This window comes from Sinocyclocheilus rhinocerous, unplaced genomic scaffold (genome assembly GCF_001515625.1).
Source record: "Sinocyclocheilus rhinocerous isolate Xijiao unplaced genomic scaffold, SAMN03320098_v1.1 scaffold1295, whole genome shotgun sequence".
Classification (NCBI taxonomy): Eukaryota; Metazoa; Chordata; class Actinopteri; order Cypriniformes; family Cyprinidae; genus Sinocyclocheilus; species Sinocyclocheilus rhinocerous.
Window position 1 is genome coordinate 1553523 of NW_015660499.1, and position 25548 is coordinate 1579070.

The 25548-nt window shown below is 34.3% G+C and overlaps 2 protein-coding genes across 2 annotated transcripts in view; both read left to right on the forward strand.

The window, feature by feature from the left end:
- Positions 1 to 2357: 2357 nt before the first annotated feature.
- Positions 2358 to 24472, forward strand: rabl6a (RAB, member RAS oncogene family-like 6a). The gene is made up of 16 exons (XM_016534226.1): positions 2358 to 2374; positions 2472 to 2882; positions 4321 to 4455; positions 6313 to 6360; positions 7748 to 7800; positions 8500 to 8591; positions 11427 to 11567; positions 12819 to 12924; positions 15796 to 15899; positions 16287 to 16345; positions 19865 to 20027; positions 20392 to 20595; positions 21275 to 21506; positions 22092 to 22278; positions 23232 to 23290; positions 23836 to 24472. The coding sequence occupies exons 2-16, from the start codon at positions 2753 to 2755 to the stop codon at positions 24034 to 24036; spliced, it is 1914 nt and encodes a 637-aa protein (XP_016389712.1). The 5' UTR covers positions 2358 to 2374; positions 2472 to 2752; the 3' UTR covers positions 24037 to 24472.
- Positions 24017 to 25548, forward strand: part of ajm1 (apical junction component 1 homolog) — a 50356-nt gene continuing 48824 nt past the window's right edge. The window contains exon 1 of the mRNA XM_016534291.1: positions 24017 to 24076. The gene's annotated coding sequence lies outside the window, so the exon portion shown is untranslated. The remainder of the gene's footprint in view (positions 24077 to 25548) is intronic.

The window sequence follows — 25548 nt, forward strand, 5'->3', positions numbered from 1 at the left end:
AGCGCGTGCTCTTTCACTGGATTACGTCATAATGTGAGCGTGCACTGGGCTTTTGAATCTCTGAGCTTGTTTCTTTTTTTGTTATTTACAGGAGGACTATCATAATAACCTCCTGAAATGCAGGCAAAATTGTATTTGGTGCATAATGTAAATACATCATATCCATTTCAATGTATGCTAGTCATATTCTTTATTTTTATTACTGTCAGTATTATTTTGTTTTTGTGCATAATGTAAATATAGTACATAATAGTCATACAAATGTATAATATATTGACTCTTACACAGATCTACTGTACATGTACAGCATCACATGTAAAGCTAAAATAATGAATAATGATGATAACAGTGCTGATAATAATATCGAGGAATTTAGAAAAATAACAATATTTTAGAAATATTATAGAATAATATTCTAAAATATATATAAAACCAAATGGTCAAAACATATGCGCTCTATAGAGAGAGAGAGAGAGAGAGAGAGAGACAGACATATTAGGATATATTATTTTATATGTTGAATATGTGTACATGTACCAAATTAATATTTGGTTTTCTAAATATTAGCATATAAAATATATTATTATATTACATGCTATTGGATATATGAATAATCTCACACACACACACACACACACACACACAATTTATTATTGTATAATATATTATATTATAGAATATTGTTATATGCATGTTTAGAATGTTTTGTTTTATGCATCAATATATATTCTTATTACTGTATATATTATATTATATTATATTATATCTGTTGTGAGTACTGAGTAGTGTAGATAGCAATATCCTACTGTACTTTGCACGCAGGATTGTCTATTTAGATTGTGGATCCCATTCTACCGGCAGAGGCGCTAAAGCGCTGCTGTTTTATCATCTTACCGCTAGAGGCGTCAAGCGCCATAGCGCCGCTATTCATCATCCTACCGCTAGAGGCGCTGCAGCACAATATACTACTGGCCCCTCTTGCTGTCCTCACGGCATTCCACAGATGATGGACTTCTGAGGGATGAGAGGGGGATGCTAAGGAAATGTTTTCCTTCAGCACAGAAAACGGGCTGCTGTTCACCCCAGCAGACAGCAGAATGTGACTGAAATATCGCAGGCGAAGACCGTCAACCAGGTAAGGAGGTAACTTAGTTAGAAATAAAACGCCGCTGAGTTTTAACGAAGCGTTGCTGTTTGGTTTGTGTTGTAATTGACACGTCGCTTTAGCAGTGCTGCTGATGGCCCTCAAACAGACGAGCGCAAATAATTCACCTCACTAAACACACACAGGTATCAAGGAGCGCCTTCACAGGGACAGTTTTCACACTTTCCCGTCAGAGGCTCAGCGGTTTTTAGCAGCTTACAAGGTGTAATGTCTCAGTGAATATAAACCTCTGCTGACTGGAGCTGCAAAAGAATATTTAACAGCTGGTTCATCCTGTGATTATGGTAAAGCTGACAGATTTCCTGCAGCTGACAGGTGAGAGATATTAATTTTGTGTAGTTAGATCAGTATAACAGAAGACTGTTTAATGCTGCTTATTTAGGTTTAGAATAAAATGATATTAAATGTTTTTATAATGTAGTTTATTGTGCTAGGCTATTATGCATATTAGGTTAACTATAAATGCATCAAATGAATCTGCTGCTTCTGTCTTAATCTGAGGTTGTGATGATGTTCATGCTGCCTTCGAAGTTAAAATTAAACTGCAATTAAATTTTATTATCAGTTATCAGACCTGAAATATTTTTATATACTGTGGTTTCTGCTGGCAAATGCTTTTTCTGATTCTGAAATGTTGGTTAGTGGGGCTCGGGTTTGTTCACCCAAATGTGGAAATTCATTATTTACTCAAAGATATCACTGTTGTTCTATTCTGGAGCTCAAAAAGAGATATTTTAAAGGGGTCATATGATGCTTTTTAAAGATCATTATTTTGTGTTTGGGGGGCGTGTTAGAACGAGCCATTTTAGGGGGGTGTGGCAGAGTCTTAACTTTGATAAAGAATATCTTTTTGGTTTTGAGACTTTAGTCTTTGCAACTTCAGGGATCTTATCTATGCACAATCAGCTTGTAACACTCCAAAGAGAAAGGAAAACTTGAAATCGCATCATATGACCCCTTTAAATGTTCACTCTACTCTTTTCCACGCAAGTTTTTTTTGTTTGTTTTACTTAAATTCTGGTCTATTCCTGACAAAAATTGTATTGCTTTGGAAGAATATACAGTGGTGGCCAAAATTATTAGAATACTAGTATTTTCAGCAGCTAAAAAATGGTTTTAAGTCCATTATTTCTATCTTTTGCTGTAGTGTGTCAGTAGGAAATATCAGAACTGTGACAACGTCTCCAAGATGCTTCAAGAAACCTTCCTGTGAGTAAATTATGACTGAATTTATTACATTTTTCTATAACTGAGGGCAGTTTCTATGATTCCTGTATCTGATGTGCCCACATTGTTTTTCTCGCAGGTGATGCCAGTAGACCGGTTTGGACAAATATCAACGGTTACAGTGGCTAAAATGGCACATTTTAGGATTGTAAACTGTTGAAATAGAAAGTAAACATCTGCTAACTGCATCAATATATATTGAAGACGGACTCCACTTTTGACCTTTAGACCACGTCACACCTGCCATCAATATGTTAGGTTAAGAAAGTCTGAAGTCTTCGATCTTTGACACCGCAGTGAGTGTTTCCCCAGAAGACCAGGCTTTAGCATTGCTGGACTGTTGAAGGAGCTTTCATCAAGATGTTTACCGCTCTGAAGAAGCTGGTGGGCTCTGAAGCAGGGCAGCTCAGGGATAGAAATATTCCTTCAGGCCTGCAGTCCATGAACCAGAATCTACAGAGGCGTTTCGCCAAGGGCGTGCAATATAACAGTAAGAGCTTCATGTTTAATCTAACTTTCTTTGAGCAGAGCCACTCACAAATAGATTTCAATTGTGTTGAAAACATCCATTGTTTTCTTGTAGGCTTGTCGAGTGAGTTTTTCCTTGTGGTTTGTCTAAAGTATTATACTTTTGAATAGAACTCGGCAGTACTTGTTTTGCTAGGTTAAACTTTCTTTTAGGGATGCACCGATACCGATACTGGTATCGGTATCGGGCCCGATACTGGCCTACCCAATATTTAAAAAATTTACAAATGTAATAAAAATATAGGTATCGGCGTGAGTTTTTCCTTGTACCAAAAATAAAAGTATCGGTATCGGGCGAGTACTGGAAAAAGTGGTATTGGCTAATCCCTACTTTCTTTAAAAACAAATTGAAACAAAACTCCTGAAATCTGTCAAGAACTTGTCTTGGTCATATTTCATCCACAAATCATTAAAAATTAATACATTAAAAAAAAAGTATATATATATATTAAAAAATACATAATTTAAGAAGTACAGGTGCATCTCAATAAATTAGAATGTCGTGGAAAAGTTCATTTATTTCAGTAATTCAACTCAAATTGTGAAACTCGTGTATTAAATAAATTGAATGCACACAGACTGAAGTAGTTTAAGTCTCATATACTAGTAGTTTTTGTACAACTTTTAATTTATACTGATTTTAGAAGAATAAAAGCATTACAGTATTGCAAATCCGATGACAATCACCATTGAGAATAGCAGTGGAAATTTTATTTATTTATTGCATTACAGTAATATGAATTTGATTTAATTGTTATGAAAATAATGTAAATGCAAAAACCTAAAAATCTAGCTTTATTTTGTCTTTATTTTTCCTCAAAACAATTATGAAATGCAAAGTAAAAAATTAATTAATTGGAAATTTGAGACATCATCAAAAGCACAACAAGACGTACAGTAACTGAATGCTTCTTGCTTTGCCTGCAGCCGGTGTGAAGGAGTTTTGTTGAAGTTGTGTTTTGACATGCGATGCTGCATCAGTGAGCCAGTCGGTGTTTCTTCATTGATCTGACTTTGAATACTCGTCGTGCTGTTTCCGCTGTTTCCGTGCTCTGTGTGTTAATAAAAAATGCATGAATGATACATGATCACCCACCTACTGGCCTATTTTTCCAGTCGCTTCTCCTTGGTAGCGGTGTATTTTTTTTAGACATGCAGAATGATATCCCAAGATACCAAGCATTTCAGCTGTGAAAAGTGCATTTTGGTAGATATAGCTGGCACTGTGCTGTATCAGTACAAAACAAATACAGTACAAATCTGGTGTGAAACTTCTTGTCTTGGTTTAGATCTTTCCATTTCCATTCAGTGCCCTTTGTTTATGCTTTGAAACTTGGGATTGTTTAATTTGGGGTTTCTTAGATCATGTTAATGTTCTTGTGTCTGCTTGTTTCTCTCAGTGAAAATAGTCATCCGTGGGGACAGGAACACGGGTAAAAGTGCACTTTGGCACCGGCTTCAAGGGAAAAAGTTTCTGGAAGAGTACATCCCCACGCAGGAGATCCAGGTCACCAGCATTCACTGGAACTACAAAAGTGAGTATTGCTGAGTACCTCATGCACTGTCCCTCAATGCACCTCGTAGCTTCATCTTATAACTTAGGTTAGAGATGTACTGAAATTTCAGCGGCTAAAATAACAATTTTCAGTTTCAGCCTGAAATAATTTTGGAGGGCTGAAATAATTGGCCAAAATAGTGCGTGTTGACTGTGTGGGTGTCTATTTAATTCACACAACGTGGATAACCTCAATAAGTAAACATTTCAGCAGTGTGAATGCTAGGATTGGATTAACAATATTGTTTTTAATCGATGCTGATATGGATTCTTAAATCTCAAAATCATCATTTTATTCTATGCTGTTTTCTGTTAATACGTGAACTTCACTGAACATCATTGTAGCACACCTGCCATCCAATGATAAGCTTTTAAGACAATAAGCTTTTGTAATATGACACACAGTCTCAAATTCTGTCAATTTCATCACAAAATACAAGCAATAAATGTTGTTTTGACACCCTTTAAAGTGTCGTGACAGAGCGCTGTAGGATTTTGCTAAATATATGCACTACATTACATTTTTGCTTAACCTTTTGTCTTCGTTATTTAATATGTTTGATAAATCTGTCATGAAAACAAGTTTTAACAGCCACTATTTAAATGTTTATATTTCATCTACAAATAAAAATTTGACACAAAAAATAGTCTGTATGTGCAATTTAAATGTTTGTACAAATTGTTAATTATTAAATAAATATTTAATTAAATATTAAATCAAATGTATTTTCAGTTTTCAGCTAAATGAAAAATGTAATTTCGATTTTGGTTAAAAAAATAATTTTGGTGCAATAATATTAATACACTTATACAAAAAAAAAAAATAATATTTTAAAATATTTTTGTCTTTTTAGGTTTTTGGGGCAAATGCATCCTAAATTTTCTGTTTCTGGCCCAGAATTTTTATTTTGATGAATCACTAGTCTAGCTTAGGGCTGTCAAAATGACTGAAAAACTAAATTCGAATTTTCTACTTAAATATTATCAAAATGCGAATTATATTCGAATTTAAAAGTCATAATTTCAGTTAGGGGGAAAAAAGCTTTTGGCTTCTCTCCTGAGGCCACAAGAGGGCGCATCGAGCAAAATATTATGCACGTTTCTTCAAAGCGTAATAAAATAACACGACTATCTTTGAACAAAAAGTGCATAATGTTTAAAATAATGTTTATAAACCATATATAATTAATAAAGTTGCTTAAACAATTAGAAAAAAAAAACGACACATACATCGTCATCGCATCTTGTGCGCCACTGATAAGGCTACCTAACGGCTGACGCAGACCTTAAATTCTAATGTAACGTTTTTGCATTCGAATGTGGATTTTTTTAATTTTATTCGACGAATATTCGAAATTCGAATTTTTTTGACAGCCCTAGTCTAGGTTAGTCAGTCTCATCTGCTTTTGCTTCAGGATATAAAGATGCAACCCAACACAGAACCATTCAAAATTGTTGCAAAAGTAAACAAAAATGCCCTTAAAATCAAAATGTGATTAAAATATAATTTTGTAAAATCATACACAATAACCAACATGTGATTTACCAGATAAACACATGAAGCAATCACTGTGCCAAATATGCTATTAGATTTCTGTCTAATACGTTACCTTGCTGTCTGCAACCCTTTCAGCACAGACCTGTGACTAATTTTTTGGTTGGTTTTATGAAAGGAAGTAGTTTATATTCAAAGATCTTGCCAGTGATCTAAAATAATTTATATAAGTAGACTACCCTATCAGAAAAGAGAAATACTAGGTCATCTTTTGTGAAGTATCAGAACCTGTTGACTATTTCTGACTGTATTTTGTTCTTGCTTTTATTTTTTGCCCCGCAGCAACAGACGATGTAGTGAAAGTTGAAGTCTGGGATGTGGTAGATAAAGGTGAGTCTTTAGGAAGCACTCTGGTATTAGTGACAAGGGGCTTTCCCTAGTGCTAGTTAGTACAAGTTAGCCGGTGCAGCAGTTCGATGTGTGAACCCCAAACTAAATTTTTATTTGCCGAGAAATAAGCACTTGAAAGATTTGCACTGAAAAATGCAGACTTAATGAAATGGTAATTTCAATATGTTTGCAGCTATCTGTAAAGGAAAAAGATGTAATGTATTTTACTTCTTTTCTTATGGTCTGCAAATACTCAAAGGGCAAAAGCTTCCTCTTCCAGAAGGTGTAGGTGAGAACTAGTAATGTATTAGTCAAACATTAAACCGTGTGTGTGTGTGTTGTGATCTTCACCTCTCTTCTTTTACTATGAAACCGTGCTCAGAATAGACCTTCAGTAGCTTGTGCTATTATTAGAACCTAGTGTGGACTTGCATTAAAATCAGATGACCACATTTTTCCCACAGTACATTTATTTTAATAGGGGGCATGTGATATGTTTTGTTTATAATGGATCACATTTTGTATTCATTTTTGAAATTGTTGCCAGAATCATCTTCTATAATGTAAACATTATTTCAAACAGCCCCCTTTTAAAAGTTCATAAATGATGCATGAATTGAAAATTCAGTTGTGGTTTAAATTATGCTCAACAACAATAATACTCTCTTAAGCATACCTGCATTTTCTATTTACACTCTTTGTAAATTGGTAGTTGTTACCTGCAAACATTTACCATGGTAGCCATAGTTCTCATCAAAATACCATATTTAAGATGTTGTTAAAAGTTTATCTTTAGCCACCACTGACAACAAAAAATTAAATTGTGAGAAAGATTGGACATATTACACTGAAGGAGAACCGTATGAGTTTATGATAAAACAACATCTATAGTAACTATAGGAGTAAACTGTGGTTACCATGAAAATATTTGCACAGGGAGCTGCTGCTGTTGATTCAGGTTTGCTCTAATTACTTTCTATCTGCTTTTGTCTTTTTTAATTTATACACATGTAAATATTGAAATAAGATACTGAATACTATTTTAAGGGAAAATGCATCCGTGTATAGGTGGAAGGACACTCCATATTTCTCAAAAGTTAGCAATGTGTACCCTAAATGTAATTTATATTATAATACTATTAGTACTAATAAGAGCAATATTTTACTTATGAATTGCTGTGACTGTCAAGTTGTTTAGAACAGTCAGGGTTCCAGCAGTCTTGTAAAATTGTGTAAAGATTCAGGGCAACCTACGTAAGAGGACAGCAAAATGATAGTTTGGCTGCTTTGGTGGTACTGGGTGGGTAAGCATATGAATATTACTCTTCTCGTATCTCAGACTCACAGTTGCCTAATTGTAATATCCACGTTTTTCCAACTACTGCAGGGAAAGGGAAAAGACGCGGCGAGAATCTGAAATTGGAAAATGACCCTCAGGAGGTATTTGTTAAACAAGAAATATTTGTAGGTAGTTGCACTACTGTTGAAAAGATTGTAAATGATTTTATGTCTCTTATGCTGAACAAGGCTGTATTTATTTGATCACAAATGAAGTAAAAACAGTGAAATATTATTACAATTTAAGAGAACTCTTTTCTATTCGAATACATTTTATAATGTGATTTATTCCTGTGATCAAAGCTGGATTTTCAGCATCATTACTCCACTCTTTAGTGTCACATGATCCTTCAAAAATTATTCTAATATGCTATGTTGAAAACAGTTGCTGCTTCATATTTTTTTAGAAACAGTGCTACATTTATTTGAGCAATCTATGATGAATAGAAATGTCAAAAAAACAGCATTTATTTGAAATCTCTGTAACATTATAAATGTTTTTTACTGTCACTTTTGAACAATTTAATTATTACTTGTTGAATAAAAGTATTAATTTCTTTAAAAAAAGAGAAAAAAAACAACTTACCGACCACAAACTTATGAATGGAAGTGCAAGTCTTCTGGACAATTACCATGCGATTAATACTTCAAAGTTTGGTTTTGACTGAAAATACATTTGATTCGTTAGTTATCATTTGACATCTCAAATTTCTCATTGTGTAGTCTGTAAGCTGGTTTTAATGTTCATTCAGCTGGAAACAAGATGTCATTTTTAGTAATCTTGTTTTGCTCTCTGTGCAGTCGGAAACCGAGATGGCTCTCGACGCAGAGTTCCTGGATGTTTATAAGAACTGTAACGGTGTGATCCTGATGTTCGACATCACCAAACAGTGGTAAGGAATCTGCCTTTCCTTCTGATTTTCCCCACGTTCACTCTCTCCAAACCCCTCATTCATTCTCCGTCTCCCTCTCCTATCCTTCCATCACTCCTTTCCCACCCCGTCGTCCCTCTTTTTGGTCTGTGGTCAGGATCAGGTGCCAGAACTGGGCGTTGGGTTGCATTGAGCATCTCATTCTCAGTAGAGTCAAGGAACAAAGAAAGCAATGAAACCAATACCTGCAGCCCAGTGTCTCTTAAAGATTCTGACTCTGTTTATCTCTCTGCTCATTGGATCTGCTTTGCATTCTGCCAGTGGGTCTTTCCTTTTTGACCCAAGCACACCATCGCAGGTGCCACTTGTTTGCAAACCTGGGCTCTACTTTATTGATAGGGCTGTGTTTTTGCCTTAACAACTGCTTTTGTGCTCCTGGGAGCCTTGTAGTCATCTGTGTGTACATTTTAGATGTTTATATATCTAGAATAGATATATAAACATCATATAGAATATCTAATCTATATTAGATTTTTATTCTGTTAATATATAATTGTTTAACATATAAAAAAAGAAACCATTTCATAATACCAGCAGTACAAGGGCTAATTTTAAAAGGCTCTGAAGAATTTCTGAGCCATATAAGAGCAAAAATAGTCACCAGCATAGAGCATAATTTCTTCACTTTTGTAATGGCATGACAGACAGCACTATTTTTACCATGTTTACTCTGCATCTCCTGTGCTGTAGAAATTGCCACTTGGCCACAGTTGTGTACAGTATGTGCGGTTCCAGCAGATTTATGAGGTGAAGTCTTCCCTCATGACTAAAGAGACACAACTTTGTCTCTTAGTAAAATGCCAGCCAATGCTGAATGTTGGTTTTATTTTGCCTGCTCAACAAGGTGCTCTCATAAGATATAATTTCCACTTATGAACAACAGTCAAATTCTGTTTAAATGTTAAATTAACCTACTTAATGGCAGATTTTAGTGTACAGATGTGAAAAGCGAATTAAAGGTGGGGTAAGCGATTTTTCAAAAACGCTTTAGAAAACTGATTTGGGCCGACTAGCAAAACAAACTTGTAGCCAATCAGCAGTAAGGGGCGTGTCTACTCATTGTGGAGGAGAGTGCACATGATGAACATTAGCGAGCCGAGCGACAGAAAGATAGAGATGGCGGATAAAAAACAAAAGAGGAAAACGGAAACAAAAGAAGGCTTAAGGCTATTAGGCAAGAAGTAGGACCCGTGTAAATATCGGATCAGCTTTCCAGCGCTGAAGAGAACTCAAGGAGCGGAAGGCCTGCGATCGGACGCCGAGGTTGCTTTGTTTCTTCTCGATAGGTGAGTAACACCGTGTCTGCGCTGCAACAGCTAAAGTCTGTCTAGTACACTGGACGCGACAAAGCGACCGTTGAAAATCATTTGAAATTTGTATCAATACGTCATAAATAGAACGCAGCAGCAGTTTTCTGTCAGGGATTTGTCATGTCGCGCCACATCCAGTGTAGACCATAGAGATATATATATCTATGGTGTAGACCGCATCACTGATTATAATGAGTTCTATAGTATTTTGTCGCACCGCACCACTCGCGTCCGGTGTAGACACGGTGTAACATTGGTTTTGCTTTGTTTACTTATCGTTGCCTGGGTTGTGTATGTATGTGTTTTGGTGATTTCAAACGTCAACATTGGCTACCAGAAATCGCTTACCCCACCTTTAAATTCATGTCTCGCACACTTTAATACTCTTTGAATGGAACATATACGCTTGCTTCGAACTGGAATCATGGCGGAATATACTGTGATGTCCACTTTGCAGGGCACTTACTGTCGAATAGAACAAACGTCTGAAGTGATAAGAGAAACGTACGAAATATGCTGTAATTGAGAACCACTGAAATACATGATCATCTGGCTGAGATCAAGCTATATTGTGTTTATTGTTTTATCTGGCAGATATATCAGTGCCATCTAGTTATTGAAAACTGCAAAAGAGAAATCAGTTTGGTCCTGTGTGTGATACGATAGAAGGCGGCTGTATGATTTCAATGAGTGTGTATGTGACTGAGCGCTCGAATGATCATTATTAAATATGAATAGTCTAATTATTCTAGACACAGTATAACATTGGTTTTGCTTTGTATCACAGAACTAATCGTTGCCTGGGTTGCGTACGTATGTGTGGGGCAGAGCTATCAAAATAGAGGCGAGACCCTTTTGGGGTGGGGCGTGTTTGTTTTGGTGATTTCAAATGTCAACATTGGCTACCAGAAATCACTTACCCCACCTTTAAGATTTGAAGAATGGGACAATCTAGGATTGTGTCAAATCATCAATGAAATTCAGCTATCTCAGTGATCCATGTACGAAAAATGGGGCTCAGCTCACTAAATGAATGTTGGCTGTGATCTTGGTCTACCCTTTGCGTTCTTGATTTTTCTGGTCAGAATCGTTTACCAGATAAAGATAGAATTACTTTGATTATTTTTCTGCTTGGTTTTTATGCTGCTGTCAGGCCAGTGTAGACGAACAAACAAGACAATACATTTACTGCTTTGCTTTTTAATGCTGCTTGCTGGCATTTCTGCTATGTGTCTTGCCAACGTATGTGTGGGTGGTCTGAAGTCTAGGAGTACTGGCCAATAATGCAAATAAGATGATTTGATGAATCAGTTTAAAAATATCCCAAACTGCACTAAATGTTAAAACTCACATTTTTAGATATAGTTTTTGATTTATAAATGTGTATCTAAGAGGTATGTCTTTAATGTATAAAACTGTGCACTACACAAGGAAATCACATCAAAGTATGTTTCATATGAATCGCAGACTCTTGTTTTTGCTGTAGGACGTTCAACTACATCCTTAGGGAGTTGCCAAAAGTGCCGACACACATCCCAGTGTGTGTCCTGGGTAACCAGCGGGACATGGGCGAGCACAGGGTCATCTTACCCGACGACATCAGAGACTTCATCAACAGTCTGAACAGGTGGGCAGTTCAAGATTAACACTCAAAACAAGGGGCTTACGGACCATCTTAGTCCAACTCCATGCTTGAAGTTGGGACCTGTAAAATATTGTAAATTTTTTACTAAATTTCGTTTTATTTTTTCCACAAATTCCATTTTTCCAATTTTCTGGATTCTGTTTGAAAGGTTATGTTAAATGCTAGTAATCAAAAAGCATGTCTAATTAATTGAAATCCTGAAATGTGTACAATTTAACAACATTTTATTAAAAGTTTCACAAAAATTCAATTTTATGCCCCTATGGAATCCATTTTAGTTTTTTTTTTTTTTTTTTGCAAATTCTGTTGTATTTTCCCCAAATTCTGTGTTTCCCATTTTAATTTCTCTAGAGTTTTTTTAAAATTATAATTATTTTTCTGTTTGAATGGTTTAATTAAATTTTAAAAAATCAAAAAGCATATCTAATAAATTTAACTTATACATTTCAAAATTTTAGAATTAAAAAAATACTCCTAAAACTTTAATTTATTAAAATTTTTACAATTAGTTTTACAATAGGGCCCTATGAATGCTTTTCCCCAAGAAATTCTATGTTGTCTGTTTTAATTTTTCTGGATTTAATACAAATTTATTGTCATAATCAGCGGTAATCAAATAAAGGTATAAAACATTAAACATTTAATTGATCTTATATTATGTCATCAAATTTAAATTGAACAGTTCCTTTTATTCTTTGGTAAAGCAAATGCTGCACAACAAAGGGTTACTGTTAAAATTTAAACAAATAAATGTTTGTTACTTTGAGAAGACCTTTTTACTGGACAGTAGTAATATATTTCTGTCACAGTTTCTTCAAGTTAAACTTTTATTTTGATGGGTTGTCGTGAAGACCTTTGAATTTCAAAAAGGTAGTCTCGCCTCATACTCATGCCATTGGTTGAGCCTAAAGTTTATATGTCAGATGGCTAAAAAAGTATCATTTTTTCTGTGTTAATGTTTTCCAGTAAGCCCGTCTACAAATGGGAAAGCATTTTAACAAATTAAAATTGCACAGTTACCTTAAAAGTTTCTCCTCCTTGATTATCTGACATTGAAAAATGAAGTCTTTTTGCCCATGTGAAACAATTTAGCAATTTATGCTAATAAATCATGCAATGGGAAGCATTTTATGAAATACTGGGAAGATCTGTCTTTCGTGAATAACCTACACAAAGCCAACTTTTCCCCAACAGCCAACTTTTCCCTAATCCCATAATCCTTTTTCATTTTAGACCGCCGGGCTCCTCCTACATCCACTATGCCGAGTCCTCCATGAAAAACGGCTTTGGTCTCAAATACCTCCATCGCTTCTTCAACATCCCATTCCTGCAGCTGCAGGTCAGAGAAAACTCTCAAAGTCAGAGATGAACACTTGCTCTCGGGTCAATGTTTGTCTAGTTTTAGCATCATTTCAAGTGGAATCCTCACATACCTTACACAAGGATTTTGATTTCATTCAGACTTCTAGTTTTTGGATCATGGCAGGGGCTCTTTATGCTTCTCCTGGAGATCTGCTGCCGTGCACTAACACACCTGCTGTAGATTTCAGGGCTGCGTTCCAATTCACATACTGCAATTTTTTTTATTTTTTTTTTTCAAAGCAGTATGCAGAAATAGAATGAGTGTCACCCAAATTATAGAGCATTGAAAATAGCATTCTAAGGATGCCTGGACATTGCTCTATTGTGAAAAAATATAGAGATGTATCCATGAGTTTTTTTGTTTGTTTGTTTTCTGCGGTGTTTTTTTTTTTTTTTTTTTTTTTTTTTTTTTTTTTGTACTAGTGCTGAAATGGTTCTGTCTGTGTCAGGAACTGAAAATGAGAGAAATATGAAATTTCCTGATGCATTATTATTATTATTATAATTTAGTTAATTCTGAGCAAAATCCCTTGAATTCACATCATAACTACGATTTCTGAAATCACAGTAGCTCCCATGGTCATTGAAAATCTAGAAATATGAGACTACTGTATTTTAAATTGTGATTTCCTGACCTGGAAAAGTCACAGGAATGAATGAAATTTTTAAAGTCTGTAATGAAAAATTCCATCAAAAAATTCATTTTTGTATTTTTTATGTGCATTGCTCTAAAATATTCCATTAGCTAGAAATTGATATCAATTTAAATTTAAAAAGTTAAATCTCTACACTTTTTTTAATCAATTTAAAGGATTTTAATTAAACCAGTGATATTTTTTTATTATTTTAATATTTTATAGTATTTATTAATATTTTGAATTAGCTTTTATATTCATATTTTCAGTTTTCATTATAATTAAATAATTTTATCGTAACATTTTAGTATTTTTGTCATGCACTTTTTACGTTTTTATTAGTATTAGGTTTTTTATATTATATTTTTTATATAGCTTTTATTTTTACATTTTGATTTTAGTCTTAGTACTTCAACTTCAACTTATTTTATTTCATTTAGTTGCCAATGTTTTTCATCTAATATTTATATTTTATTGTATTTCAGCTTTATTTCAGTTACTGAAAGTGATTTTTAATCATTTTAGTTTTACTTTTAGTTTTCGTTAACAATAACAGCACCCTTATTAATCACACAAGTTATGGAAATTAATTGGTCAAATGTTGCAGGAAGCCTACAGTAAGGTCTTCTCGAGAGCACTCAGTAGGCAGCTGTGGACCACCAGGAGCAGATTTGAGCACCCCTGCTTTAGCAGTAAAGTTAAAGTCCATTGTTTATTTGTATTCTCGTTATGCATCTCTAGAGACTGACTGAATGGCATTACTTAATAAGGTAGGTTGAAATTAGCCCGGGGATCAATAGCGACTGCTGTGTCTTATGTGTCAGCGTCTCAGGCTCTTCCTGAGGTTACTCCATAGTCAGTAGGTTGGAGGACTGGTTAATTAACTTCTCTAGTCTAGTTCAATTAACCAGTTGTACAAGATCATAAATACAGATGCAACCTCTATAGCTCATAAAAGTATCAGATACCATATCAGGATGGTGCCACGGGGTTTTGTTTTGGATATTTAACAAGTCTGTTTATGACTCTTTTATCTGCAGGACACTGTTGTTTAGATCTCCTGTTATACAGGAGTGTTTAATATTTGTCAATAGTGTTGTCGGTAGAACAGCTTGACTAAGTTGTTCAGACTTGCTGCAGTAAACGTGATGCAAATCCCGCTGCTCAGAATCAGTCCGTCGACCACAGCATGTCAATCTCATGAAAATTTTAGTGCTGTGCCGAGATCTGTTTTCCTCTCCTTGCTATCTTTTTCAGTCAACGTTTAAAGGCCACTTCTAACTTCCATGACTTTGAACAAACTTCTTACCCCAAGTATCAATTCTGTCCGGTTAAGAACAGTTATTGGCAGGGGTGCACAAGTTTTTCAATGTAGTTTTCAAGAGAGCACCTGGAGATTTGTTTTGGTGCTCACCCTGCACATAGTGTGACCCATTAAATATAACTATAATAAATAAATAAAAAATAGTATTATTGCACTTTTAGTTTTTTTAAATATAATAATAATAATAATAATAAACTTTGATAATACTATTATATTTTAAAATAAAAGTGAGTATTGAGTGTTAAATAAAGTGTATGAGTATTAAAAAATAAAAAAAATGTACAGTATGTTTAAAAATACAATGCTAATATTTTCATTTTCAGTTTTTCCCTTAACTTTTTTTAATGATTATTTAACATTTTCAAACCTAAAATCAGCAAGCTTTTATTTTGGCGGGTTGTCATCGAGTAAGTATCTGCACTGCCTGTTTTGGCGCTGCCGAGTAAAGTGCGTAAGCGAATGAAATGTCACAGGTTTGCGTTTTGCTTTGTATACCAGCAGTGCATAGCCTAGATTTATGCATTCGGTTCGAATGGAAATCATGTACATTATTACAGTAAGTTGATCTAAAACGGTGATTGTGCATTAACAGCTGTCGCAAATGAGCGGTGTGAACTTATTTACCCAGCGTATTTTTTATTTTGGTCATGCATACGCACCTGTGCACCACTTATGTGCACCCCTGGTTATTGGATAGTCTGTGTATTTCAGAAAAAGTTGCGCTGACAGCTTGAAGGTTTGCATATTTCTCTACCCATTAATTTCCAGTCCTCCTCCTAATTTAGAAATAATAAAGAAGATTTAGAAAGTGCTTACTTGAGTAAAAATGAGGTCAGTGTTGATGTCCTGGGAGTTTACAGTGTGTTTGATGTGATGTTTGTGTTTGCAGAGGGAGACTCTGTTACGGCAACTGGAGACAAATCAGCTTGACATCGATGCCACACTAGAAGAGCTCAGTGTTCAGCAGGAGACCGAGGACCAGAACTATGACATGTTAGTGTAAACCTCACCACATACCGGTGTATTAACTATATATATATTTTTTTATTTTATTTTACAGATTAATTATAATTTACAACAGTAATATATTTAGTCTTTTTTCATTAATAAAATTACATTATTATTATTAATTATTTTATAAAATAAAACAATAATTATTATTATTGTCTTTGTTATTGCTCTTGTTGTCACTACTGTTAATAATATATATTATTCTATTTTATAATAGGATTAATAACAACAATAATAATAGCACTCTATAATACAGTAGAATAATAATTAATATTATTAATAACACAATTTTATATAGTGTAAATATATATATATATATATATATATATATATATATATGTGTATAAATATACTTAACAGAAAAAAAAGAGGCTTCATCTCACGCCTGTTCGGATCGTCCGCTGCAGAGGCGTCACCAGACAAACCAGGTCAGTACAGAACAGTGCTACTATAGTAGCGTTGATATAATAGTTTTTATTAATAAAGGGTTTCTGCAGGTCTTAATTCGCCCCTCTACAAATCAAGATCTGAAATTGGAGCGGAAAATCTTAAATTCATAAAGTCATGGCATTAAATGTTGCATCTCAGTTTTTCGGTTTTGTTTTCCAGTACAAATACCTAAACATCCTTAAATCATTATACATTTACTTGAGATGCAAATTGAAGATATAACATCTTGTTTTCTGTGAAATTGAACAGAATTAAGTAGTTTGTGCTTGAAACATAATTGTTTGTTTTAATCATAAACTTATTTCTCAGAAAACAAGATTCATCTCCTGTCATTTTGTTTCTCAAGTAAATGTATTTTGATTTAAGAATCTTCAGACTTTTTTGTCAAATGAATTATAAACTTTTGGAGGTTGTGTGTTCAGACTTTGAAGTGTTGCCAATTCAAGACATTTACATTTAGAACAGTTTTTTTCCTGCATTTAAATTTTTTTGGCGGCCACCAAAGTGAATTTTTGTCCCGCCAAAGCTTTTTTTGATCAGTTAATGTGATTTATGCACGTGTGAAAGCACGCATGTTAACTGAGGGAGAGAAAAAGCAGAGAGCGTCAACGTCCGCTAATGTCCGATTCTAATGACTCTTTTGAACCGATTCATTTTATTGAATGGTTAAAACAACTGATCTGTTCAACACTGAACTCATGATACATCACTGTCTGAATCAGTGTATAAATCATTTACTCAGAACACCTCAGAAATTAGATCGTAATTGTTACCCCATTTAGCAAGAGTGGTTAGTAAGATTTAGCCTTAATAATCTACAGTATTTTCATGGTCTTTATATGACAATGTGTAGTAAATTACCTACAAAATAATTTAGACTGGAGTGAGGTGAAACCAGAACAAAGCACAAAGCAAGTTTTGTTAACTAGCTGCTAATTTTATTCAATTGTATATTGTAAAAAATTAGACTATTAGTGAAATACATTTTTTAGTTACATTTTTAATGCTACTTTTCTAACGATACTTTGGTAATGGTGACGTTTACATGTAAAATAGTTGTAAGCACTTTGTTTTATTATCTGTCCTGACAGTGATGGTTTTTTGATTTAATGAATAAAAAGGATGAGCAGAAATCACAAACATAAATGTTTCTTTACATTTATTTAAAATGAATTGTAAGTATTGGACTCGCAGATCACATGGGTAGGGTACTTTTTACTGTGTGTGTGGATGACCCACCACCGACCATTTTTGACCCAGGAAAAAACCCTGTTAGAGACCATATTGACATATCATGTTCCATTCAATTTATTCCTAGTCTTAAAAAGTCTTAAAATTACCTTCCTTAAAACCTGCAGAAACCCTGTAATATTTTGACTATTTTGATTTTTTTTATGTACTGTTTTCATTTTAATTTTACTTTAACTATGAGTAATTGTTTTGTGTGTGTTCATCATTTTTATTCATGTTTTTAAAGTTTTGTACAAAGTTACTGCTTTTTATTTCAATTTTAGTTATTTTAGTATTTCAAGTTAAACTAAATGAAAATGAGAAATTATGCCTTGGCAACTTTTTTTTATTTATTTTATTTTATTAAAATTTATGTTTATTTTATTTCAAATAATGAAAAGTTGCCGTTGCATGTACTGTACAAAATATAATAGTACTGTACAATTACGATTAATAACGAATATATAACAATTTGATTAACAGCACCATTTTAAATTGAATAAAAACATGAAAAGGCAAAAACACCTCATTCACATTCTTTATTCATCATTTTGTAGAAGTAGAGTTAAAAATCTGCTAAATTATTTGTAAAAAAAAAAATAAAAAAAAGTACATCACCTTCTTGGTCTGACCAAAATTACCTGAACTCATTTCGTAATCGTAAGTTTTTGTTGTGTGTGCGCATGTGTGTGTGCGCGTGTGTGTTTGCGCGTGTGTGTGTGTGTGTGTGCGCGTGTGTGTGTGTGTGTGTGTAGGTTTGCTAGTGTGACTTTATGAACTCTAGTAAAAAGGTGCTGTCGTCCAGGGACTATGTTCATTGCCTTATATACTGAATACCAATGAGACATTATCAGGCAACAATGGAGCCACCGCTGCACAGTCATTACTGAGACCGTTGGACTGACAAACACACGCACAGCTCTGCACCAGTGCATCTGCTGCTGCATTGCAGATCCTGGGGGATGGGGCCAATCAGAAGGACGCTAATGCACTTCCTGTCAACACATAGAAACAGAAAGTGTGTCAAATCATGTTGTATTACATTTTATATTCAAAACATCATATGCAAATATTTAGATTTCTTAATTTAGTTTGGTTTCATAAAATTTCCCTTTTTTTCCCAATTTGCCATATGTCTAAACTGGCATTAAAGATGCCACAATAACATAAATTATCATTAATCATTCATTCAGCATCACAGATGGTCCAGGTTTTAGATATATTCATATATTAATTTCCATACTATGGTTCATGTGTTTTGGTGAAATTTTAGGACCAAAACTGGGCTGCATTTCCCAAAAGCATCGTAAGCCTAAGTACATCGTAGACCCATTGCCACCAATGGAGCTACTATCAATTTAGGCTTGTGATGCTTTTGGGAAATGCAGCCCTGGACATTAAAATTTTTTTGTGAGTTTGTAGTATTATTAAAAAATAATTACTAGTACTGAATGTTGTATTGCTTATTTTATTTAATCAAAATAATCAGGCTGATTTTTATTACTGTATTACATTAAAGGGGTCATATGATGCGATTTCATTTTTTCCTTTCTCTTTAGAGTGTTACAAGCTCTTGGTGCATAAAGAAGATCTGTAAAGTTGCAAAGACTAAAGTCTCAAATCCAAAGAGATATTGATTTTTTTATAAAAATTTGTTGAGGAAATGAGCCTGATTGAATGTTTTTTTTTTTAAATAAATAAAATTTTAATGCTTGAGGTGTATTGTCAGATTTAGCAAATCATGTTATGTTTACATTAACCTTTTTTAGAATAATTATAATAATTAATAATAAATGTATAATAGAATTTTATAACAGGAAAATTCTGTAATTCCATAATGGTCAAGTATGTTGAATCTTTGCAGTAGTGTAACATAATTTTTGCATTTTATATTAATGCAATTTAAAAAATATATTCTGTTTCATAAAATATTTTTCTTTTGATGCTTGAGGTGTAATGACAGACTAACCTAATAACGTTACATTTATATTAACCATTTTTTAAAATAATTAATAATAAAAGTTTAATAGAATTTAATAATATGAAAAACTAAAATAGTCAAATATGTTTTAGTTGTAAATATGGTATAAATATCTGATCTTTGCAGGTGCGTAACAATTTGTGCATCTTGCCATTACTTAACGCAATTAATATGATTTCAATAAACATGCATTTTGTTAAAACGTGTAAACGTACAAATGTTGACCTGTTGCCATGAAGCTAGAAAAGCATTTTAAACCCTTTTCTGGTCTTTTTATCTTCATCAGAACCTATGGGCTCTGAAGACCCGAAGCCCTCTGGAAAGGTGAAGAGTGTGGATGACTTTGTGCCGGGGGTGGGCATGGAACGGACCTTTCTGGAAGATGGTGGAACAGCAGTTAAATCAAAGAACAAACCTCCAGCATCAGCTCCCATCCTGGACAGTGATAGGTGAGCTGTTATAACATGCAGTTTGTTTCTAAAAGCAAAAATCATCCCTCCAGTATTACTGTAGAAATTTCAGCAGCTCATAATCATGCTGGACAGGATTACAGGTGGGATTTTTCATTTGCTCAGACCAACATGATTTTTCTGCCTCGGAATGAGGTTTTTTTTGTTTGTTTGTTTGTTTTTTAGAGATGAAGAAAGTAGAGAATTTTGAGGAACAATGAAAAAAAAGTGTAAAATAAAAATGTTTGTATTCTTCTAAGTCTGATGCATTGATCACAGCAAAAGAGGCATTTATTGAGAAAGTAAATGAGTTTAAATTTGATCTCATGTTAAGCTTCTGAGAGCTCTCCTGTCTTTTCCTCAGTGATGGTGAGGGACGGGGAAATCCTCTGGTCTCCGGCTTCCAGGATGATTTAGATCCGGATGACAGAGCGCTGTCCCAGCCTGCCGTTAAAGTGGCGGTCCCGAGCATGGGCGTCACACTCACGAGTGATGAAGAGGAGGAAGATTCATCTCTGCCCTCTGCTGCCCAGCACAAAGGCATTGGATCAGGCCCAAACTCAAAGGGGTAAGAAACCACCTGCAGATGTGTCAAATGCATCATACTTTTAATAGAAAGACTTCAGTGAGATGCAGACATGTTGAGACCTGACCACATTTTCCTGAAGATTTGTTGTACATTTTTAATTAATTTCCCTCACTGTTGATGAGCTTCTGAAATAGAAATAATTCCATCAGCAGAGAGACTTGTCTAATTTACTTTAATTAAATCACTCTTAATAAAGTCATAGCCAATTTTCATTTCTTGATATTATTTTTCAATTAATGCTACCTTGGCACAAGTGATTTCCATAGATGTATAGAGAGAGATGGATGGAGAGATGACAGAGAGCCAGATTGATAGAGAATGATGGATGGAGAGATGGATAGATGGAGAGATGGATGGATGGAGAGATGGATAGATGGAATGGAGAGATGGATAGAGAGATGACAGAGAGCTAGATTGATAGATAGAATGACAGAGCTATAGATAGATAGATAGATAGATGGATGGATGATTGGGGGATAGACGGATATATGGCTGGACGGATAGACAGATGGATGGATGGATGGATGGATGATTGCGGGATAGATGGATATATGGCTGGACGGATAGACAGATGGATAGATCTCTGATTTAATGAATAATTATTTGGAGTCAAGATTGTTTCCTCATATTTTCTGTGGAATCTGACTCTCAATTCTAGATCTACAGTGAATTCTGTCAAACAGCTGCAAACCAAGTCTAAACCAGCTGAGAGACCCCAAAGCCTGAAAACCCCAGCAGGACCTGCAGTGCAGCGACTGAAGACAGGAGGCGCTGTTGAGGCCGACTCAGATTCAGACCAAGAGGCTCCAGTCGCTCAGCAGATGCTTTCATTTGTCATGGACGACCCTGATTTTAAGAACGAAGAGTTTGACGGACACAAGATCAAGAAGGTAGAAAACAATTTCTAGGTTCTTGATTAGTGTTGCTTGCTTATGACTAAATAATCAACTGATGAAATCTTAAGCCACAGCCTGCTATTCCACAATTAGTCTAATTTTAGTATATTTTTGTTTGTTGAATTAGTTTTTTTTTTTTTTTTTTTTTTTTCCCCTTTTCAGGTTTTTTTTGTTTCATTTTTGTAATTTTGTTGTGTATTTTGTCATTTTTATATCATGTATATATATATTTTTATTTTTTCTACACATTTCACATTTTAATCCTAGAAAGCTTTTTATTTTTTCTAAAAAAAAAAGTGTTTTTTGTTTTTTTTTACTTGAGAAATGAGAAATGTTTAGTTGGCAAATAGCTGAAATAAAGTTTTTGTTATTTTTTTATTTGCGTTTTTCTATTGTTTTACTTCAAGTAATGAAAGTGTTTTATGCTTTTTGTTCTCAAATAAATATAAACCATCTAATAAATGCACTCTATAAGAAAAGCCCACAAAAGACCATTTAGATATTAAATAAGTACTTTGCCACTGCCACCAAATAATTCCCGCTCAGTCTCATATTTTATGCTTCATCTGTTTTGCGTAGGGCACTTTTTCTGCACGAGATGACTTATCTGACCGGTCGGATGATGGGTTTGTGTTAGCTGGACTCCCAGAGCCCCCCAAACCTGCTGCCGCTTCATTTAAGACCCTCAACAGTGGTATTGACCTGTTCGGCCTGGGATTTGAAGAGATGACACCTAAGAGTAAAGACAGCAGTGAAGACCAGGAAGGTATGTTCAGTAAATAACGTGTGTTTGTGTTTTTGTGTGTGTGACAAATGAGGACATAAATTGTGACAAATTGTGCGTTTTTGTGACAAATGAGGACATAAATTTGTATAATGACAAGGGTATAACATAGGTATTACAAGGAGAAGGTGACTTTTCAGGACATTACCCCATGTCCCCACTTTTCAAAACGCATATAACAGCGTGTGTGTGCATGTGTGCGTGTGTGTGTGTGTGTGTGTGTGTGTATTTGTAGTACAAGATAAGTCAAGATTACATTATTTAATCAGTCACTGAAATATGTCATACTTTTTTACGGTTAATTTAAGTGTCAATTTAATTAACACTCAAGATGAAAAAAAGATTCCTTTTAGTGGATTATTGAAAACATTGGTGCATATTTTTAAGATAGGATAGGTGAGACTAACACAGGGCAGAGCACTGCAAATTCATTGCTTCAATATTTATGTTTGAATAAATCCGTCAAGTTTTTATGACAGCCACCATTTTTATGTTTATATTTCAAAAAAACGAATTTGAGTACAAATACAATTATGTAATTGTTAATATTATAACTTTATTATTATAAAAACTTAATTGAGTGTAATTTAGGTGTTTGTATACAATATTATAATGTAGTACCAGCTTACTCATGTATATTTTACAGCATTAGTTTAGAGAATTTTTTTTTCCTTGAGAAAATTTGCCATGTACTGTACCTGATATATTTCCAAAAGAATCGATATTGAATCAAATCGGAATCTAATAGAATCGCAAGCTAGTGAGTCAAAATCGAATCATATCGTGAAATTGTACTTGTGTAAAAACGAAACGGCAAGTAGCACATTAAAAAAACATGAAATTTTGAAGTAGAAAGACTGAAATAATATTTTCTTGTCAAATGTACTCCAGTAATCCAATAACAGCATAACTTCCAAGTGTGTGTTATCTTGCAGATAATGAAAGCAGACACTCCACAAAGGACAAGAAAAAGAAGAAAAAGAAAAGCAAAGAGGTAAGATATTAAAAACCTGACCATATTACTGATTGATTGTGACTGATATATCAGCCAAGGCAAATAACTGACTATTTTTGAGTTTTGCAGCAGCGGACATGTGTATCACTTCCAAAATGTACCAGCAAGCTTGTCAAATAACAGCGTCCAGCTTATTTTATAATATTTTTGGCACATTTTGTCAAATCTTGTTTACTTGTATAGTGCTTTATACAATACAACTTGTTTCAAAGCAATTTAAAATAATAGTTGAACCGAACTAATGTCAAATACAGCTAAATCTATACAATTAAAAAAGTATTAATTTAATGGCGCCAATTTTATTTGCATCTTATTTGTTATCATTAAATGGTATTATATATAACAGCATTACACTTGGACACCAGTCAGCCTTCTCAATATCGGCATCAGCGATCAAAAAGCATATACTGGTTGATAATTTACTCTTATTAAAACGTTTTCGTGCCATCAGATTTCGTTGCTTGTGCACAAACTGTCTTTATATGTAGTGAAATAAAAAGGGAAAAATCTTGTTTTTGTTCTAGGAGGACGAGAAAAGCAGCAAGAAACGACACAAACACAAGAAAAAGGAAAAAGATGAGCCGGGAACAGGAGACGAGAAAGAAAAGAAGAAGAAGAAATCTTCAAGGACCAAGAAAGCAGGAACTGTGGACGATCTTGAGGCCTTCCTGGCAGGTGGAGACGGACCAGGAAACAGTGAGGGCGGAGACTATGAAGAACTCTAACCAATCAGGGTTTGACATCCACACCGTGTGACATCGCCAGGTCATTTTCCAATCCATTCCACCTGTTTTTCAGTGCCTAACCTTTTGAGTTTTCACGGCGTTTTTGTTCTTCCAGCATTGCAGCTTTATAAATTGGTTTGTGGCACCGTTGTTCACCTCATGCCGTTTTCCAGTATTTTCAGACATAACTTTTAGATGCATTTTCAAATGATCCAGAGTTTATTCCGTTATTAACTGATTAGAACTCTTAAGTCGTTCCACAAAGACTTGAAGTAATTTTAGCTTTGTTGGTTTTGTTTTGTGTGTGTCTTTGCCAATGTGTGTGTGTATATATATATATATATATATATATGTGTGTCCCTGAACATTTTGGCAACTCTGTGTGTGCTTGCATTTTTATTTAGCAAACATATAGAGGGATTAATCAGACTTGCATTCAAATCTACGTAACATATTTGCCCGCAATACATGAGCAGAGCTAATTTCTGTCAAACATTCAAAGAACTATTCACATTTAATTGAATATTTCCGCTCGCGTTTGTAAACCGTTCTTGTATAAATTGTCTATTGCAATTCTGTCCAACAATTAATACAAGAACGGATTTCATGAACAGTTTGCACAGAAGTTAATTCCTCATGTGCTTCATGAATGAGACCTGACATGTTGTGACGTTCATTGTCTTCCAGATGCTACATCATATATCAAACCTTAGGAAAAATAATCAGTCGTAACTAGATTTAATACCATAAGCCTCTTTCGCCATCAGTTTCTTTCCAGTAATGCCTTAAATTGTTTTACACTTAACAAAATGGAAGCTTTTATAGAGCAATCCTATAAAGTTAATTAATGACTGAGGCTCTGACAGACTGCTAACATTGACAGAATTACTTTGAGCTAGAGAGACACACACACTCTTGCAGCAATCACAATCACGTTTGCAATTAGATATATAATTATAATTATGACAAAGTTAGTCAGATTGTCTTTTTGGCAATTATTTATGCAGTTATTAAACCAGTATTATTGTTTATGATCTTAAAATGTGTTAAATGTAATAGTTTCATAATGATAGTTTCTGGTTCCGGTCAAAATTCTAACTCTCATGGTCTGTTTGTGATGTCCTGTCTGGTAAATGTATTCATTTCCTTTGCTGTATATTTTTATTGTTGTTATGGCTTGTGTACATGTTAGGAGTTGTGTTTAGATCTCGTGTTTTAGATAGTTTGATCCGTACACTCCAGATAATTTCAGAGATGGACTACCCAGGAACATTGTCTGATCCTGTGATGTTGAGGCACCTTGAACGTCCTTTATGAATAGCCAACATATTCAGAGCCTGACCGTGCATAAAAATGAGTAAATGTCATCAATTTTAGCAAAAGCCTAAATTACTAAATGCAACTAAACAGAGCTGCTCTAAAAATATTTTCCCTCATAGTTACGCTTGTTTTGGTGACCTGAAGGAAAGAAAGTTGAGTTTTAGTAAAAGAAAAAAGGGCCATTTATGTAAA